At 42.8% G+C, this 15,266-nt stretch overlaps 1 protein-coding gene across 1 annotated transcript in view; it reads left to right on the top strand.

The window, feature by feature from the left end:
• Positions 1-1,373: 1,373 nt before the first annotated feature.
• TSEN2 (tRNA splicing endonuclease subunit 2) overlaps positions 1,374-15,266 on the top strand; it is a 38,787-nt gene continuing 24,894 nt past the window's right edge. Inside the window, exons 1-4 of the mRNA XM_021694981.1 lie at positions 1,374-1,398; positions 6,812-7,013; positions 8,294-8,375; positions 14,916-14,952. Of these exons, the coding sequence (XP_021550656.1) occupies positions 6,825-7,013; positions 8,294-8,375; positions 14,916-14,952 (308 nt within the window). The 5' untranslated portion in view covers positions 1,374-1,398; positions 6,812-6,824. The remainder of the gene's footprint in view (positions 1,399-6,811; positions 7,014-8,293; positions 8,376-14,915; positions 14,953-15,266) is intronic.

Raw genomic sequence — 15,266 nt, 5'->3', positions numbered from 1 at the left:
CTATGTTCTGGTATACTATTACAGCCTCCGGCGGGCTCTCTCTCTTCCCTGCCCCCATTCATCCTGATGCCACTATTCTGTGAACCTTGCTGAAGTTCTCTTTTTTTTGCAACACTCTAACCAGGAAGCTATTCTAATTTTGATTTCTCTAAATCAAAGTCGAAACTCAAAGCCGAGCAGTTAAGGCCTGTGCAGGCAGACCATCCACTGAAGCCCTCTGGCTAAGAAGGACCAGGAAACAGGAACAACACAGGGTGCACCAGACGATTGCAGAAACAGAGGAAAGTCACCCAAGCCAGTCGAGGAAGGCAAGAGGAAGTCTCCTGGAGGAAGATGTAGGAGCTGAGGCCCCAGGGAGGAGGGGGGGCAGGAATTACAGCTGCAAACAGAAGGGAGAAGGATGTTCCAGGCCAAGGCAAGTGTGTGTGAAGCCCCGGAGACAAGAGAAGTTTGGAAAAGGGTCGGATTTCGAAGCCCATCACACCAGCCCCATGAGTCCCTTGGGCATTATTTGCCACCCCTTCCTGTCACCACCTTCCCCACCGGCCCAGCATGTGTGGTATGTGTGCTGGAGACCCTGGGGTTCATATCTGGAAAAGTATATTTGGGACTCCCTACTAGACCTCCTTTAAAATAACCAGGTCAGGATTAACTTTTACACTTCCCCCACACCTTTTTGTTTTGCTCATCCGGCATAATTCTAACGACCCACTTTTCAATAGAGGAAACTGAGGCTCAAAAAGTCACTCAAGACCACCCAGCCGGGGAGGGGGACGACGGGGATTCAAATGCAGTTCTGACTCCTGGCTATTTTGCCCTTCATAATGCACAGGGCAGCCAGGGCACACAGGGGCTTTTAGTCAGGTGTCTGCGAGAGGGCGCTTCCTTACAGGTTCCGGGCATGCTGCAGCTTATACATCTACACTGAGAAAGCTGAGGTCAGCGTCAGGACTAAGCTTACAGACCCATTTTTTTCAGGACGAGGTCATACAATAAAATCTGGTCGCCTCAACTCTCCCACCCCCGCCCCGGGACAGACTCCAAGTCTTCATGCCTGGGTTAGAGTCTCGTTTCCACTACCTCCTAGCTATGTGACATCCGACAAGTAACTTAGGATCTCATATGTAAAATGAATCTTGTGAGGATTAAACGAAAGTGGCATTTGTAGGGAGGGCAGGAAGGAGAACTCGCTTACACCCGGTTCAGGGCCAGCAGTAGACACAGAAAACGCAACTTCAGGCCCTGCGCAGGCGCTCTCCGCAAAGACCCGGCAGGCGCTCCCGAGAACTCTGCGGCTGCGCATTCGCCCGGCTTTGCGGCCGCACTGCTTGACGGCGGCAGTGACCGCCCTCCGGCCGGCGTTGCCGGGGTAACGACGAGCGCGTGAGGCTGAGGAAGGTAAGGCGCCGGGGCGGGCAGTGTGAGGCGTCCCGTGGCGCTGAGCGTGGTGGCCGCGTGTCGCGGTGCGAGAGGAGACATCGCCTTCTCCGAAAGCTCTCAGGAGCGGGAGCAGAAAGGGCGTAGAGACTTTACCCCGGTTGCACAGCCACCCCAGAGTAGGCCGGGCAGGGGGAGCCAGGCTTCCTGGTTCCGCCGGAATTTGCTCCTCTCCCTTTCTCCGAGCATCTGTAGCCCTTTGCACTTCTCTTCGTTCTTTCCGAACAGGATGCCACGTTCTGTGCTGGGGGCTGGGGACGTCGAGGTGTACCGGATACCGTCTCTGCCCGAGGGGAGCCTCAGCCGCTAGTGCGGTTGTTTCGGTGCGGGGGGCACTCAAGGAAACCCACAGAGGGATGAGTTAAGACAGGGAGTTATGAATTTGGTGGGCCCTTAACACTTTCTGGCTTGTGTGCAATCATTTATTGCAGTTGCAGCCCCCGTCTGGCTAGCATTTTGCACATGACAGGCCCAGTACGAGGCTCCTTCGCCTTCGCACAGTTACCCACTTAATCCTCACAAACAGCCTTCAAAGGGTTATCGTTTGTTTATGTGGCCTGTGTCAGGTTCTAACTTGAAAGCTCCCCTGGGGCTGGATTGTTTGCCTTGTCCCTTTCATCCTTGCCTCCCTAAGCTCAGGAGGTACACCGCTGGAGCTTCAAACATTTTTTAATTGGGAGAAGGCGAGCTTTACTGGGTGGGAGGTTTTAACCAGATTTTGGCAAGGTGTTTCCAGGGGGTTGGAGAATTAAATGGAGTTACCTTCCTCATTTTTGTTTTGCTTTGTTTTGTTTGGAATAAACATTTACTGAATACCTAAACAGTGTTAGCTTGTCTGCTCAAGGGAAGAATAAGGAACAAGCGCTGCTTTTGATAGTAAAGTAAATGTACTTAATGCTCCTTGTGTCTGGAGTCAAGTATGCCCTGGTTTGGGAAAGGAAAAGCAACAATCCCTTACAGGTGCATAGCACTCAGCCCCTCTGAGTCCCTTTCCTGCTCTGAACAATGGGAACAGTAACTACTTACTTAGGGAGCTGTTGGGATTAAGTGAGTTTGAATAGTCTATCCTGTCACCAGTGGTTCGCAACTTTGGTTACATGTTGAAATCACCTGGGTCCCACCCCAGAATTTCTGATGTAATTGCAGGTAAGTTCTGAGAATTAGGAGTTTTAAGATTTCCCCAGGTGATTGTAAGGGCAACCAAGCTTGAGAGCCACTGTCGCATACCACCCCAAGTTAATTAATCTCTTTTCAGTTCTCATTCCCTGCTTAAGCGTCTGCACTGACTCCGAGTCTAAACCAGCCTTCATATTCCAAACCCCTTGACAATTGGCCCAGTCATTCCTATACATATGTGTGTGCTTCAGACATCGGTCCTCTTTAAGGCCAGTCTTCTTACAGTGCTATGTCTTCATGCAGTGGGGCTTTGGGCAAATGACTGGCCCTCTCTAGGCCTCAGTTTCCTTGTCTTTGGAAGAGGATAGTAGTACCCGTGGGTGTAGCATATGGTACAGTCCATGCCTGGAGTGTTGTACCTACCGATGATGATTACCTCTTCGAATTTTATTCACATTCCACATCTTATGTTATGCTGTTCTCCTATCATGGCACTAAAGAAACATATCTTAAATGCCTGTTAACAGATGTGGAGAACAGTGAATTCAGTCCTGTCTCCCCTGCTTTGCCTTTCAAGTTCAGCACAAGACAACTCCTTCAAAAAACCATGAAACTAGAGATCATTTGGTTTGTCCTATTGAATTTTTTAAATAACAGCTTTATTGAGAGACCACTCACATACCGTAAAACTCACCCTTGTAGGGCGCCTGGGTGGCTCAGTCGTTATGCGTCTGCCTCTGGCTCGGGTCATGATCCCAGGGTCCTGCTCCCTGGAGGGGAAGCTTCCTGCTCAGCGGGAAGCCTGCTTCTCCTCCTCCCACTCCCCCTGCTTGTGTTCCCTCTCTCGCTGTCTCTCTCTCTCTGTCAAATAAATAAATAAAATCTTAAAAAAAAAAACTCACCCTTGTAAAACGTACAGTTCGGTGATTTTAGTATATTCACAGTTGGGCAGCCATCACCACCACTGCAATCCAGTTTTAAAACATTTTCATCACCCTCAAAATTAATCTGTACCTGTTAGCAGTCGCTCTCCATTTCTCCCTTCCCTCAGCACCTGGCGATCACTAATCCACTTTGTGTCTGTATGCCTTTGCTGTTGTGGACATTTCATATTAATGGTCTTATAAAATTTGTGGTCTTTTGTGACTGCTTTCACTTAGGGTAATGCTTTCAAGCTTCATACACACTGTAGCATGTATCAGCACTTCGTTCCTTTATTGCTGGTAATCCATTATTTATGGATACACCACATTTTGTTAATCCATTCATCTGTTGATGGACATTTGGGTTGTTACCACTTTTTTTTTTTTTTTTTGGCTATTATGAATCACTAAACATTCAGGTATAGATTTTTGCATGAACATGTTTTTAGTTTTTTTATATCTGTACCAAGAAATGGAATTGCTGGGTCATATGGGTATTCTGTGTTTAACAATTGAGTGACTTCCAAACTCTTTTCCAGTCCTGTTCAATTTGAAGATGAAGAAACAGGGCTCAGAGAGCTTATGTGGGTTGTGCATGGTCACATAATAATAACAGCGGGTTTGCATATGTAGGAGGTCCATGAGCCAGATTCTTGAAGCCTTTTCTGCCACATGGGCAGAGGTAACACTAGATCACAGACTTGGAGGTTTTGTGGAAAACAGGGAATGTTTTGTGGCAGGAACCTTTTTGTCACACACACTTGCGTTGGAATACAGAGTGCCTTCAAGTGTCCTAGCTCATTCTTGCTTTTTTTTAAAAGAGTATAGCAGTAATCTGAGGGAAAATTCCAAACCAGGCAAATTAAAATATAACGTCAGTGTCACTTGTTCGAGAGAATTTAATTGGAAGTTCTTGAAGTTAGCCATTTAACATTTTCTCTTTTTTAAAAAATTCCAAATGTTAGCATATACAAGTTAAATACTAACCAGAAGTTAAGTTATAAAAGTGAAAAATCTCATTAAAGTCCAACTTTTTCCAGGAAATGCCTAGAAAGTTTCTCACTAGATTCCAACATCCTGCCTCCAAAAAGCCAACACAGCATTGTTTAAATTTTAGAATAAATTGCTGTTTCTTCTTCTTCTTTTTTATTGCTGTTTCTTCTGTTGAATACCAAATGTGATCATTGGCTTGGATTAAGGGATAGGTCGTCATTGGCTTGGATTAAGGGATAGGTCGGCAAGTGAAAATTTAGTTAAAATGCTCTTGGAAGAAAATCTAATTGTCCGTTAACATGCGACATACATGGTTTTGTTGTGAATGCTTTACAGCAATGTGTGTGTGTGTGTGTGTGTGTGTAGAATCATGCTCAGTATGTAATTCCATTGAGGGATCTTATTTAAAAATTAAATTATTCTAGTGTTTTGCTGCTTAGCATACTTGGTTAATTCTATGAAGGTTCCAACTTGCCGATTCTTATTTTTCATAGTTATCTTTGTAATTGAGTTACCAATTTCTGTAACTCTCCCTTGGTCTGTGTTTTCCTTTGTCCTCATCTAATTCCTCAATTTCTTTGAGAGGGCGGATAAAGGTATCATCACACACTGGACAAGGCATTCAGTTTCTTTTTAATGGTCACGAACCCATAAAACCACTTACCTTCCACAGTTTCGGCCACCGTCACTGTCTGTTTCAGGCTTGGTTGCATCCATTGCCCAATGGATGCTCGTATTAAGTGCAGGAGGCATTATAATAAGCAGTCTTACTTTTTTCTCTGGATCCATGTAGATGAAACATGTGATAGTGCTCCACTGTATTTTCAAGCACCAGATCTGCTCTCCGCTTAAATCAAGCCAGGTCCAGGACGAAGGGAGCAGCAGGTTCAAGTCTCCCCTCTCATTCCAGGGCGTCTGTTGGGAGAGTGGAGTGCCTGGCCCAGACTCTTGCACTGTTTACATTTTCCCCCCTTGCATGTGGTTGAGTTAGTCCTAAGTTAGATATGTGTGCGTGGCTCTGTGTCTTTATCACACAGTGCGCTCAACTTCATTTCCTTCCTTTAGCCATTATGGAATGCAGCCTGTTGTGTTACCTTCAATTTGCTTTCGTGTGTGTTATGTGCTTGTTTTGTCTCATCAGATTGAGTATAAGGCCTGGAAGGGAGAGGTACTGACTTTGGCTTCCTTTACTTCCTCAGAATGCTGAGTGCACACTGGCTCAGGACTGAGACAAGGACAGTTTTGTCTAAGTAATTCCATAATTATCTGGAACCCTTTAGCTCCTAACCTTGAGAAATAGTGGGCCTTCAGACAAAGGGGGACAGATGCTGCCTGTGCTTGCAGCAGAACCCAGCGAGAAGAGTGTAACAGGCTTTGGAATTCAGCAGACCTGGGATCATCCGGATGGGCCTTTCACAGAATCTCTCTGACCTGAACCTGTTTTCCTCATCTGTAAACCAGAGTTGGTAGTGCTCACCCCATAATAATAATTAAAGCAAATACACACATGATGCTCATTATGTACCTGGTACTCTTCTAGGTCCTTTATGGGGTCTTAACTCTAAGATAGAGTCTGTTTTTAATCCTTACTTTGCAAATGAGGAAACCAAAGCACTGAGAGATTAAGCAACTTTTGCCCCAAATCACACAGCTAGGACATAGTAAAGCCAATTCAGTCCTGGCCCTCTGGCTTTAGAGTTCCTGCTCTTTGCCACTCACATTTGGTGGAACATAACAGGCCCTGAAATGATAACTGTTTCTGTCATTGTTGTTATTACCTATTAATTTACCTTAAAAATTAGAAGATGATTGACCTAATGTTTAGAATGTATTTTAAGGTCCTTTTTTGGAAAAAAAAAATACTAGATTTAATTCTTTGAGAAACAGTGTCTCTTTTGGCTTTATCTTTATATCACCAGCACCTCTGATTATCACAAGGCCCTGGTAGGTACTCAGTAAATGTCTGTTGTCTGAGTGAAAGAATAGGAATAATCCTAATAAACAGGAATCCTCTTGTGCTTGCTATCAGTAGACTTTTGCATGTTATGACTTTGGACATGCCGCTAGGCCTCAGTCTTGTCCACTATAATTAGAAATATTGCCACAGACTTCTTGGGCATGGTTTGGGGAATTGAGATATTTTAGGTGATTGGGATTTGTAGTGCTTGTACAAAATGTTCTCATTAGTTTTTCTTTTAGTCCACTCCTTTTAAATATTTTATTTTTCCCACAGATCGCAAAATTTTCTGAGCCTAGAGATAAATGCACCCCCATTTTTTATCAACATAGTTATGGATTGGCTATCTGTTTCTTTCTCCTTATTATACTCTTTTAAAAAACAGCTATCCTTGAGAAATGGCAGAAGCAGTTTTCCGTGCCCCAAAGCGGAAAAGAAGAGTGTATGAGAGTAATGAATCTCCACTGCCCATCCCTTTTGGTCAGGACTATGGGCCTAAGCAAGACTTCAAAGTGTTCACAGCAGAGATGATAAACAACAATGTAATTGTGAGGAATGCGGAAGATATGGAGCAGCTCTATGGGAAAGTAAGTGCTGGTGGCTTTGGCATGGCTACTTCTGACAGAACTGAGCCAGCTATCCTTTTTGCTTCCCCCCATCCACTCCAAAAAGCAAACCATCATTGACCCATATTCTTTCCTTGCCATTCAGTCCAGTGTAGGAGAGGAACTGCCCAATTTGAATCAGGTGCCCTGATGAGGAAGACTCCCCCACCATTGAACCCACGTTGCAACAATAAAGTAGGATCAGTGCATTGGCCTTTCTTGTCTTTCAGTTATAAAAGCCATGCATGTTCATAAAAAATGTCAAGCAATTTACAGAAATGTAATGGGTAAAAAGTAAAAATTCCCCACTCCCATTCCATCTCCAGAGGTAAACACAGAGTGGCATATTGTTCTGGCTCATGGACAGATGAGGCTTAGGCATGTCCTTATCTGTGATCTCTTGTTTGGGGACCTCTTCTTAGATGAGGACAGGTTCTAGTTCTTGCTGTTTTCCGCCCATGATAGGTTCAGGTTGAGATTGGTAACTTGCTTGCTTTTTTTTTTTTTTCAATTCATAGCCAGTTTATTACTGGAGGCATTTTTTTTTTTTTTTTTTAAGTAATCTCTGCTCCCAGCGTGGGGCTCGAACTCACAACCCTGAGATCAAGAGTCACATGCTGTACCAACTGAGCCAGCCAGGTGCCCCAACTTGGGGGCATTTTTTAAATAGCTTTATTGAGGTATAATTTAGTGTCATAAAATTCACCCATTGTAAATGTGCAATTCAATGATTGTAGTAAATACACAGAGTTGTGCAACCACCATCACATTCCAGTTGTGGAACATTCCCATCACTACAAAAAGTTCCCTTGTGCCATTGCAGTTAATTGCTGCTCCTACTCCCAGCCCATATCACCCACTGATGTACTTCCTCTCTAAATTGGGCCTTTCTAAACATTTTATGTAAAACAGATATGTTGTAGCCAGCCTCCCAAAGTGGGATACAGCAGGTGGCATTGATCCTGGTGAGATGGGGTCTAGGCCAAGGCCCTGCCTCTGCCTGTTCCATTGCCTTGAGCTTACCAAACCCAGACTGAAATCATTAGGTATAAGACACATAAGGTGTACTGAAAACTTACTAGAACTCTTCATACAATCAGATATAATGCTAAGATCTTCATTAGTAATCATTAGGTAATCAGAGGGAAAATGTAAAGCTAAGGAAAATAGAATGAATCTCTTGTTAACTCAAATAGTTGTTTTCCCCCAGCTAAAAAAAATTGGTAACTAAACATGAACTTTGTTTTCTCTTTTCCTGGAAGGGTTATTTTGGAAAAGGTATCCTGTCTAGAAGCCGTCCAAACTTCACAATTTCAGATCCTAAGCTCGTTGCTAAGTGGAAAGGTAAATTTGTGCCTCATTCAGTTAACTTTTGGCAAATTATTTTCTTTCATCTTTGATCTTTTTTTTTTTTAAATCATTTCATGAGGCCAGCTTTATCCTAACACCAAAACCAAAAACATTCCCAATTCATCTTTGATCTTAAACTTCGGATTACATAGGAAAATTCTCTGGAGAAGACGTAACATGCACAGTGGCAATTTTACTGCTAAAACTAGCAACTAGAATAATTCTAATCAAGGTGAAAGGGTTTTGATGGTTGGTGAAAATGTGTTTTATCTAATTTCTGGAGTTATCAAAAGTGTTATTCAGGTTTTTCTGTTGTTAAACATTGACTAGCAGGGTACTATGCACTCGGAAGGTACTAGTAATTAAGTACCTTTTCACCTGTATGCAAAATGAGTTTTATATTTTTTATTTCTAGGATTAGAATTTACAGCAATAACCATAACATTAATGAATTTGTTAAAACATTAACTAATGTGTGTAGTTCTTACTTGCTTGACTTGCCTTCTTTTTTTTTTTTTAAAGATTGTTTATTTGAGAGAGAGAGAATGAGAGAGAGCACATGAGAGGGGGGAGGGTCAGAGGGAGAAGCAGACTCCCCGCCGAGCAGGGAGCCCGATGCGGGACTCGATCCCGGGACTCCAGGATCATGACCTGAGCCGAAGGCAGTCGCTTAACCAACTGAGCCACCCAGGCGCCCCGCTTGACTTGCCTTCTTTAACTTAAAAATCTTTTACTTTGTTTGTCTAAAGAAGTCTCATGGTGATTACATAACCAATGCCAGCAGATGAGAACATAATGTAAGAAAAAATACAAATTAAACCTACACTAAGATACCATTTTAGCAATCAGATTGGCAAAAATCCGAAAGTTTGACAATATTCTCCTTGGGGAGGCCCAGAAAAATACCCTTCATATATTGCTGGGGGGAATGTAGGTGGTACTACTGTTACAGGGGGAATTTAGCAATGTCTGGTAAAATTATATATACATTTGCTTTTTCCGCCCCCAATCCTCCTCTCCCCCTAACCCCTGGCCACCGTAATATGTTTGCTGTATCTGTGAGGTTGCCCATCCTAGATATTTCATGTAAGTGGAATCATACCTTGTGAAGCCTTTTGTGTCTTCCACTCAGGATGTTTTCAAGGTTCATCCATGTTGTAGCATGTACCAGAACTTCATCCTGGGGCGCCTGGGTGGCTCAGTCGTTGGGCATCTGCCTTCGGCTCGGGTCGTGATCCCAGGGTCCTGGGATCGAGCCCCGCATCGGGCTCCCTGCTCCGCGGGAAGCCTGCTTCTCCCTCTCCCACTCCCCCTGCCTGTGTTCCCTCTCTCGCTGTGTCTCTCTCTGTCAAATAAATGGGTAAAATCTTAAAAAGGAAAAACAAAAAACTTCATCCTGAATAATAATTCCATTTTGTTTATCCATTCATCCAAAGATGGACATTTGGGTTGTTCCCACTTTGGGGCTGTTATGAATAGTGCTCCTGTGAATGTTCATACACAAGTCTCTGTGTGAACATGTATTTTCATTTCTCCTAGATATATACCTAGGAGTGGACTTGCTGCATCTTATAGATACAGATAGATATAGATATATCTATTCTGTTTTAATTTTTTTAGGAAATGCCAAACTATGTTCCACAACACCTGCCCCCTGTTACATTCCCACCAGCAGTGCACAAAGTTTCCAGTTTTTCCACTTGCTGTTTTCTGGTTTTGGATTTGTTTGTTTGTTCGTTTGTTTTTTATGATAGCCATCTCTGTGAGTGTGAAGCGGTAAAAGTTTTTAATATTAATGAAGTCCAGTTTATCTGTTTTTTTCTTTCATTACCTATGGTTTTGGTGTCATATTTAGGAAACCTTGCCAAATCCAAACTGATGCAGATTTTCCCCTGTGTTTTCTTCTAAGAGTTTTACAGTTTCAGCTCTTAAATTTAGATCTCTGATCCACTTTGAGTTAATATTCGTACGTGATGTAAAGTAGGGGTCAAGCTTCAGTGTTTTGCCCATGGATATCCAGTTGTACCAGTATAAGCATTTACTTTTAACCCAGCAATTCCATTTCTAGGAATTTATCTGAAAGATACACTAGCAAAAATATGAGAAGTCACACAAGGCTATTCATCGCAACACTGTTTCTTATATTAAAGACTGGAAACAACCCAAATGTCCAGTATGAGGGGACTGGTCAACTACACTGTACTGCATTCACATAATAAAGTACCATGGAGCTGAGCTAAGAATGAGAGATCACTGGGATGTATTCCTAAGCGAAGAAAGCACAGAAAGGGGGTCTGCATAGTGTGCTGTGGTTTATCTGAAGGTGGGGGGATATAAATATATTTTTGAAATTTAAGGAAGGATAAATCAAAGATTCTTTTTAATGCCTATGGGGGAGATATGGAACAGGATGAAGAAAGAGGTGAGACTTTATAGATTTAACTTTGGAACCTTGTAAATGTGTTACACGATTACAAAACAAAGTTAAATTTTAAAAAGTAATTAAAAAAAAAAAAAGCTGGGGCGCTGGGTGGCTCAGTCGTTAAGCGTCTGCCTTCAGCTCAGGTCATGATCCCGGGGTCCTGGGATCGAGTCCCACGTTGGGCTCCCTGCTCGGCAAGAAGCCTGCTTCTCCCTCTCCTATTCCCCCTGCTTGTGTTCCTGCTCTCGCTATTTCTCTCTCTGTCAAATAAATAAATAAAATCTTTAAAAAAAAAAGAAAAGCTGAAGCTATATATCAAGTTGGTGGTATAGCCACTGAGGAAAACTATTTTCAGTGACTGTAAAACGTGGTAACTTGAGGTTCAATCCTAATAGGATAGACTTTGTGTCAGTTATCTCTTGGCACAGTGTTGTTTAACCAGTGGCTTTCAGCAGCATCCAAATTGCTCATAAGTCTACAGGTTTGCTAAGTAGGTGTGCTGATCTTGGCTGGATGTGTTCATCCATCTGGTTAGTTATGGAGATCAGCTAGCTGCTCTAATGGATTTAGTCCAATAACGATCTAGCTGGACTTACTAGTGTCTGGTTGTCTGTTGGTTGGCTGTCAGCTGGTCTAGGATGGTCTCAACTGAGATGAGGGGCAGGGAGCACCATGTGTGTCATCCCTTGGCAGGCTAGCCCAGGCATGTTCTCATGGTTATGGCAGAGGGTCACGAGCAAGCCCCAGTGTGCCAGTGCTTTTCGGGCCTCTGCTCACAGCATGTTTGCTGTTATTCCAACCGGTCTAGAGTCAAGGTGTTTGGCAGGTGGAAGACCTGAAGAATTGGGGCCATCAGTGCAATTAACCTACCCTATACTCTAAAGAAAGGAAGAGTGGCGAAATAATCTTCACATTGCTTTCAGCAATTATTTTATAGGTGATAGCTTGGTACAACTGACTGTTGTATGTATATTGTGTGAAAAAGCAAATGATTAATTATGTTGGTATGGTTGAGAGCCAGGATTTTCACCTGAAACATCTATACCAGGAAGCAAGGAAGCTTATCAAGAACTGCTAGGCTTGTTTCAAGAGTGGCTCCCCAGACCAAAGAGGGAAACATTTGAGCATCAATGAGAATAATACTATAGCGGCCCCTGGGTGGCTCAGTCGGTTAAGCGTCCGACTCTTGATTTCTGTTCAGGTCATGATCTCAGGATCGTGAGATTGAACCCCACATCAGGCTCTGCGCTGAGCATGGAGCCTGCTTAAGATTCTCTCTCTCCCTCTCTCTCTTGCTAGAAAAACCAAACAAAAAGGATCAATCCTACAATTTGTTTTAAAATCCAGTCATTGGTAATAATGTCCCAAAAAATGCTTGAATCTTTTAATTTATGCTGGTACAATATGTACCTTCACCTGTGAAGGATTCACCATTTTGGAAATTAGTAAACATGAATTGGTTCTCAGGGTCACTGAGTAGTGAGGGATTTCTCTCTATGGAAGATTCCTGCTAATAAACAAGGAGTAATGGGATGAGAATAGCACCATTTTGCATCCTCTAATAAAGCACTGATCGTCAGTGGTGTTGATGACATACAAAAAGACAACACATTTTTTGTCTTGTAAGAGAAACACACAGCACCACCCATGAAGTAGGCTGCCCAAAATACTGAGCCTGAATGTGATCAAGCCTCTAGTTCCACCAATTTACAGGAAACAGGGTGAAAGAATGTATTAAGCCAGTGCTGCTCAAAGTGTCACAAGTGTCACTGAAGTGTCACAAGATAAGTCCTTTGCACCAGAATGGAAATAGATCCCATACTATTTAGCTGTTTACCTGCGGCTTCCCTCTTCGTGAAAATCTGGCTATGAAAACAAGGTGAGCTGAACTAAGCAATGTGCTGAGTGAGACAGTTGCTTAAAGGTTGGTGCAGGCCCTTCTTGGACCATCCATGAGCAGTTCAAGGACAGCACGGTGCTTGTGACCTCCTTTGATGAGCACCATGTTTACAGCACAATAGGGACGTGATCCTCTGAGGCCAGACCGGGGTGGGGGGGAGGTGTATAGGACAGAAAAGCCATTGCTTCAGTAAGTGAATTACAGGGAAGAAAATCATGATGGGGTAACATATATTAGAATCAACTTCAGATGTATCAGTCAGTTGTAATGTATATAGGCCTCATATGGATTTTGAGTCTGACTTTTAAAAATTGAGACAATCCATAGATTTTCATGAGGCTAAGGAATTAATATTAATTTTTAAAGTAATAATGGTATTGCAATTTGGGGGGGGGTTTTTGTTTAATTTTTATAATTTTTTTTAAGTAAGCTCTATGCTCAGTGTGGGACTTGAACTCAAACCCCAAGATCAAGAGTCACGTGCTCTACCAACTGAGCCAGCCAGACCCCCTTTTTTTATGCAAGTTTTTTCTTCATTTTTTAAGTCTTCATAGAAATACATAATGAGCTACTTAGAGATGCTGTGATAGAATGTGAAGGATCTTTTTCAAAATAATCTGGGGACGGGGAAATGAACAGAAGAGCAAGATTGGCCATGAGTTAATTGTTAAAGCTGACGGATGGCAACATGGGAATTTATTATACTGTTCCCTTTACTTTTGTATGTCTCAAAACTTTTTCATAATGAGTGTTTCAAAAAGAGAGGGGAAAAAAGTGGAAAAAAAATAGCGTAATGACCCTCACCATCCAGCTTCAGCAGTTACCAATATTTGGCCAGAAACATAAAAAGCTTTCAAATAGTATAATGATCTTAACAATTGAGAATCTTTTCCTGATCTGTGTAGTAACTAAATTTTAGACAGTAATAGAAATTTGAAGGAAAGGAATTTATGCCAAGGAAACAGAAATTAAGCTTGTGGACTGCCCTGAAGAAGTAAGTCTCAAATGTCCATTTTAGGAGGTTCTTCAAGTCCTGGCTTCAGCCTCATCTTCCACCCTCTCTTTGCACTCTCTTCTGCTCATCGGCACTGGAGCCACCTTGGGCTGCTTGCCGTTCCATGAACCTGTCACGCATTTACTCTCTCTCAGCCTCACAGGGCTTCCCCTGCCTGTTTCCCCCTGGTCTGCCTGGTGAACTCTTACTCATTCTTCAGAGCCCAGCTCAGTTACTCCTCCTCCTTGGTGTTTTTTACTAAGCCTTTCAGGCAAAGTGAACACTCCTTTTATACTCCTTTACTTGGTCATGTATCAGCTTGGGTTAGAATCAGTCATTTCTGGTCTGTCTCCCCAACCAGACTGTGAGTATCTCAAGAAGAGGGGATTTTATTTTATTACTTCTGTATCTCAAGTGCTTGGCACATGGATGGCTGTCAGTAAAACTCGCTAAATTTTCATTTTTGTTAAATTACCAGAGGAGGGAGGTCATGACACAGAGAAAACTGACAAATTCCTAAGGAGGTAGGAGTCTGTGAACTCCTAGGGTTTTTAAAGCTGATGATCATCTATTCCAGGCCTTTAATGCGCTGGGGAGAAGGCTGAGTTTGGGTAAGGAGAAACGACTTGCCCAAAGGCAGAGTGGAGGAGGATGAGGACTAAAACCCACACCGTCAGGTGATCGATAAATAACATTGAAGGTAGAAAGGCTCAACCAGCCAGATGCCCAGAACTAGAACTAGAGCCCAGAACTCCCAGGTCCACACCCAGAAGCAACACTGCCATGAAATTCCACAATCTTTTCTGTAGGTACATGTGGGGCGCTTTGACTGAAGATGCCTTATAGAGCATGGGAAAATGGGGGTCAAGTGCATAACTTTAGGGCCTCGATACTCTCATCTGAAAGTTCAGAGGTTGCAGGGGGGTTTCCTCTTGCCTGCCATTGCTGCCAAGCTGCAGTGTTGAGTTGAGAAGGATTTCAGGGTCACATCTGGGCACAGCAAGAGCACCGTGAACAGGCAACATTGCCTTCTAATGGGTTCAGGGGGTGGGTTCCAGGAATGATGGCAGAGAAAGCATGCCATTGCTGGTTGGGCAAGATTAGCCTTCTAGATGTGTGATTTTGTGATTCTTGAAATTCTCTTTGTTTTTCTGGATTTTCAGTGTGTTTTTTCCCTTAAGGAAAATTTGTCTGAACAGAACTTTTTTGTTGTTACAGATATGAAGACACAAATGCCTATAATCACGTCAAAGAAGTAAGTCATGGTGACCTTGGCCAGAATTATGGCTTAAATCAGATCTGTTTGTAGATAACCTTTTCCAATGTGGTAGGTCACGCCTTTTTTTTTTTTTTTTTTTTTGGTAGTAGGTGTATCCTTGAAAATTATGTCTGAACTTAATGTGGATCAAATCATATTTGAAATGCACTAAGTTAATTTTTTAAAATAATCCTAGGCCAAATCCTTTGCCACTTGAATTCTTTCCAAAATATGAACAATTAACCTCTAATGTGTATGTCTTTAAGTGCTAAGATGCTTACACTTAGGTCTAGAACTGGCCTCCTCCCCTG

The sequence above is a fragment of the Neomonachus schauinslandi genome, chromosome 1 (genome assembly GCF_002201575.2).
Source record: "Neomonachus schauinslandi chromosome 1, ASM220157v2, whole genome shotgun sequence".
Taxonomy (NCBI): Eukaryota; Metazoa; Chordata; class Mammalia; order Carnivora; family Phocidae; genus Neomonachus; species Neomonachus schauinslandi.
The sequence above is the reverse complement of the archived record's forward strand: the minus strand, read 5'-3'. Positions and strand labels throughout refer to the sequence as shown.